The 5,000-nt window shown below is 46.2% G+C and overlaps 1 protein-coding gene across 1 annotated transcript in view; it reads left to right on the plus strand.

Annotated features, from left to right (window-relative positions):
- Positions 1-5,000, plus strand: part of col4a3 (collagen, type IV, alpha 3) — a 44,148-nt gene that overhangs the window by 9,642 nt on the left and 29,506 nt on the right. Inside the window, exons 3-6 of the mRNA XM_076975843.1 lie at positions 1,836-1,925; positions 2,276-2,320; positions 2,772-2,816; positions 4,860-4,922. Coding sequence (XP_076831958.1) covers positions 1,836-1,925; positions 2,276-2,320; positions 2,772-2,816; positions 4,860-4,922 — 243 coding nt within the window. The remainder of the gene's footprint in view (positions 1-1,835; positions 1,926-2,275; positions 2,321-2,771; positions 2,817-4,859; positions 4,923-5,000) is intronic.

Raw genomic sequence — 5,000 nt, forward strand, 5'->3', positions numbered from 1 at the left:
ACGCGTGTAACATCTCATCTTGTGTGTGTTAAACTATATAACCAAACATATAAAGACTGCAGACTCTAATAAAAACTATATCTGAAAAAATAGTGCCAAGGCTCCATCCGAAATTCCCGAACTTCCCTCCTATAGAGTAGGCCAAAGCAGTACACGATAAAGGATTGAGTGTCTGAATACACAGTATGTATTTAACAGTAAGCAAAAAGTACTCAAAAGCGAAAAGATGGCTTACAGACTCAGGAGCAATTTTGAAGTATACAATTTCAGCACTGTCCTATCCCACGATTCAACTGGAGCATTTATCAGAATGTGCTACATTGAAATCTGCCATTTCGGACTGAGCCCAATGCTCCAACTTCAACAATTACTATCAAATCATCAGCCTACTGCCCTCTTGTGGCGGAAATAAATGATTACAATCTACGTGCCTGGAACTAGGTTATGAGGTGTATGTTCAATGATGTAGATCAGGGGTACTCAACTGGCGGACCGATCCGGACCCGAACGCAGTCCTGTCCGGACCCAATCTCATTCCTGATTAACTGGATACGGACCAAAAAAAACCGGAGCATTTATTTTAGGGCTATTGAAAAAACACTCCGTCACGAGTGTTACGTTTGCCACCCCCGCTCAACAACTTACGTTCGCCACCCCCCCCCCCCCCCGCCGCCCCCCGCTTAACAACTTACGTTCGCCCCCCCCCCCCCCCCCCCCCCCCCGCTCAACAACTTACGTTCGCCACCCCCCCCCCCCCCGCCGCCCCCCGCTTAACAACTTACGTTCGCCCGCCCCCCCCCCGCTTAACAACTTACGTTCGCCCCACCCCCCCGCCCCCCCCCCCCCCCCCCCCCCGCTCAACAACCTACGTCGCAGGTCACAGGTATCTGCCAAAATTGGACCGCAGACAAATTTAGTTGAGTACCTCTGATGTAGATTAATAAATAAGTGCAGCTTGATTGACTCAGGCCCCTGCAAGTTACGGGGGGGAGTCTCTGTGCTGGTGGGTGGCCAAGTTCAGCTGCAGGCCACCCAAGTCTATCAGATGAACGGATATGCCAAAGATGTCTGATGAGACACAGTTATCAACGGCTGTCACACACCTGTACCTCTGTATGTGCACGAGTGTGTGAGTGTGTGTGTGTGTGTGTGTGTGTGTGTGTGTGTATGTGTGTGTCTGCCCGTACACGCGCTTGTAGCTGCGCATATGTTTGGCTGCACCAGCAAAAAGGATATTCAGGGGTCCATTTGTGCTGCCTCCTTGTTGTTCTGTGTAGAGAAGCAGCTTTGAGTCGTGGTCAGGCATGCAGTCTCCCCTCTGTCCACAAAAGCCCCCAGAACGTGTACAGACAGAGGCAGGCCGCAGGGGTCCCACGCACACACACGCTCACAATGGGTTTCTGCACGTCATCAAAATCACATGGAAATGTTAGTCGGAACGCCATGCTCAAAATGAAACTCGATGTTAAAGAGTTAAAAAAATAATCACTATTTCTATCTCTATTTGTTATTATATTTGTTCTATTTGTGGTCTCAGAATATAATATATAAACATTGTAACATTTGTTATTAACAATACTGTTATAACAATATTCCTATAGCTCTTATAGGCTATACTAAGTAAAGTATTCCTATAACATTCATAATGTTCTAACAATACTTCTATAACTCCTCTAGGTTATATTAACTGAAGTACTATTACATTACTATTGTTTTAACAATACTAGGTTTTTGCAATTATATTAGTTCTAACAATGTATGTATGAGAGTAAGAGAGTGTTTTGTTATCACTATTGAATGTAATCTCGCCCCCCCCCCCCCCCCCCCCCCCCAAGGGGGAGCCAGGTTATACTGGTTTTCCTGGAGTGCAAGGGAGAGTTGGATTTCCAGGAATTGAAGGCCCCCCAGGACCGGTTGGGCCCAAGGTCAGCTTCACAGTGCACACAGAACTGTGGGGTGTTGCACAGAGGAAACGCCATTATATTATAACCAAGCCATTATGTTATAACCAAGTCATTATATTCTTCAGAAAGTGCAGTCTGTTTTTGTTCATTGTGTCTAATGGCTTAGTTAGTATTTAGTACATAACAAACAACACTGCACTAAAAAGGTAAAAAAAAATACTTAAACGGAACAAAAATAAAAGTGAAAATGATATGTTTCTAGGGCATAGTAACGATACTTAATAGTATGAGTGTAATGAGTTTCTCAATGTTTATCTTTAAGGATTACTGGTTATTATATACACTGTTTAATTACTGTGTTTGTTTTACAGGGCAATATAGGACTTCCAGGGTTTATAGGAAACAAAGGCCTTCAGGTAATTCTGTGTGTATGCTTTTGTGAGGATGCATGCTTGTGTCTACGTGTGTACACATGTATAATTGTGTGGTGCTTGCTTGTGTTTATGTGTGTACGCGTGTATAATTGTTTGAAAGCCTGCTTGTGTCTGTGTGTACCTGTGTGTAATTGTGTGGATGCATGCTTGTGTCTGGGTGTGTACATGTGTGTAATTGTGTGGCTGCCTGCTTGTGTCTGTGTGTGTACATGTGTGTAATTGTGTGGATGCCTGCTTGTGTCTGGGTGTGTACATGTTTGTAATTGTGTGGATGCCTGCTTGTGTCTGTGTGTGTAGTAACATGTATGTATGCATGTGAATGCATATATATTTGTGCATGTGTTGCTTGCATGAATGTACAGTATATGTCAGTACTAAAGAGCCTTTTGACGTGCGTCTTAGATATAATGATTGGTTTAATTCTCGTCGACAGGGTTCTCCCGGGAGTCCAGGAGCGTTTGGTAATCCAGGCCAACACGTACGTATGATCTGAGCAGCTCATTTTGACCAGAGAATTTAGCTGAAGCTCTGTTGTAGCTTTAACTCCTCTCGTTCCTTGTTCTTTCTCTACTCCATTATCGCTGTAGAAAATATCCATGTATCATGACTGCATAATAGCATCATATGATATTTTTATCCTTGTCATGTCTCATTCATTGGAAGTGTCCACTCCGGTCCACATGCATGTGATTAGCTGTGTTGTCACGACACTGGTTCCTGCACAATGCCAGCAGGTCTAGAGCAGATTCTGGATGCAGTGTTGACATCTGGAGTCGGAGTTCCTACTCAACACGAAGAGTAAAGGATTCAGTAAAACTGGCCACCCAGATGAATCAGGCAGAGACGCAACCACAAGATGTTTCAGGTGTACATTGTTCAAATTCAGGGAGGCAAAGGCAAGCTAAGAAAATCAAGTTAGATCACAGTGATGGAGAATTAAAAACATCGTCAAGCGAAAACTCCATTTGAGCTGTTGAACATATCAAATCCACTGTCCACTGTAGTCCAGCACACTACTGTGTGCAGGAGTGTGAAACACTACCATGAAGAGAACTTACCACCAGATGGAAACCACGGGGAAGCCTGAGGAACTGAACAGCTACATGCATGTGCAAAATGCACTTAAAAAACGCAAATGATCCAAAGTTTTACAGGCCTGACAGAACCTCAGCAGGGGCAGAACCTCAGCAGGGGCAGAACCTCAGCAGAGACAGAACCTCAGCAGGGACAGAACCTCAGCAGAGACAGAACCTCAGCAGGGACAGAACCTCAGCAGGGGCAGAACCTCAGCAGAGACAGAACCTCAGCAGGGACAGAACCTCAGCAGGGGCAGAACCTCAGCAGAGACAGAACCTCAGCAGGGGCAGAACCTCAGCAGGGGCAGAACCTCAGCAGAGACAGAACCTCAACAGGGACAGAACCTCAGCAGAGACAGAACCTCAACAGGGGCAGAACCTCAGCAGGGACAGAACCTCAGCAGGGACAGAACCTCAGCAGAGAGAACCTCAACAGGGACAGAACCTCAACAGGGACAGAACCTCAGCAGGGACAGAACCTCAGCAGAGAGAACCTCAACAGGGACAGAACCTCAGCAGAGAGAACCTCAACAGGGGCAGAACCTCAACAGGGACAGAACCTCAGCAGGGACAGAACCTCAGCAGGGACAGAACCTCAACAGAGACAGAACCTCAGCAGAGACAGAGCCTCAACAGGGACAGAACCTCAGCAGAGAGAACCTCAACAGAGACAGAACCTCAGCAGAGACAGAGCCTCAACAGAGACAGAACCTCAACAGGGACAGAACCTCAACAGAGACAGAACCTCAGCAGAGACAGAGCCTCAACAGAGACAGAACCTCAACAGGGACAGAACCTCAACAGGGACAGAACCTCAGCAGGGACAGAGTCTCAACAGGGACAGAACCTCAGCAGGGACAGAGCCTCAACAGGGACAGAGCCTCAACAGGGACAGAGCCTCAGCAGGGACAGAACCTCAACAGGGACAGAACCTCAACAGAGACAGAACCTCAGCAGGGACAGAACCTCAACAGGGACAGAACCTCAGCAGAGACAGAACCTCAACAGAGACAGAACCTCAACAGGGACAGAATCTCAGCAGGGACAGAACCTCAACAAAGACAGAGCTTCAACAGAGACAGAGCCTCAACAGGGACAGAACCTCAACAAAGACAGAGCTTCAACAGAGACAGCGCCTCAACAGGGACAGAACCTCAACAAAGACAGAGCTTCAACAGAGACAGAACCTCAACAAAGACAGAGCTTTAACAGAGACAGAACCTCAACAGGGGAATACCCATCATCTGGTGATGTCTGTGGGTCTCCGGTATTTATTCCAATCTAGGGATAAAGATCTCTAAATCATCATGCTGATATACTGCATTCTGTTAAAAAATGGGAAACAATAAACTGCAATAGGAGAAAATATTACAGGATGTTCTGAGTGCTCCTTATTGGCCAGAGAGAGTTTCTGTGTTTTATCCTATGATGTCATTTCCTTTCAGGGACTCCCAGGGAATCCGGGTCAACAGGGGCTGCCTGGTAACCCAGGGTGCAATGGTACAAAGGTAGCACACTAGTGATAGTGAGATTCAAGAGGCAACAGTAATTGGCTTCATGCAATAAAAGTATTAAAACAAAAATGA

The sequence above is a fragment of the Brachyhypopomus gauderio genome, chromosome 16 (genome assembly GCF_052324685.1).
Source record: "Brachyhypopomus gauderio isolate BG-103 chromosome 16, BGAUD_0.2, whole genome shotgun sequence".
Classification (NCBI taxonomy): Eukaryota; Metazoa; Chordata; class Actinopteri; order Gymnotiformes; family Hypopomidae; genus Brachyhypopomus; species Brachyhypopomus gauderio.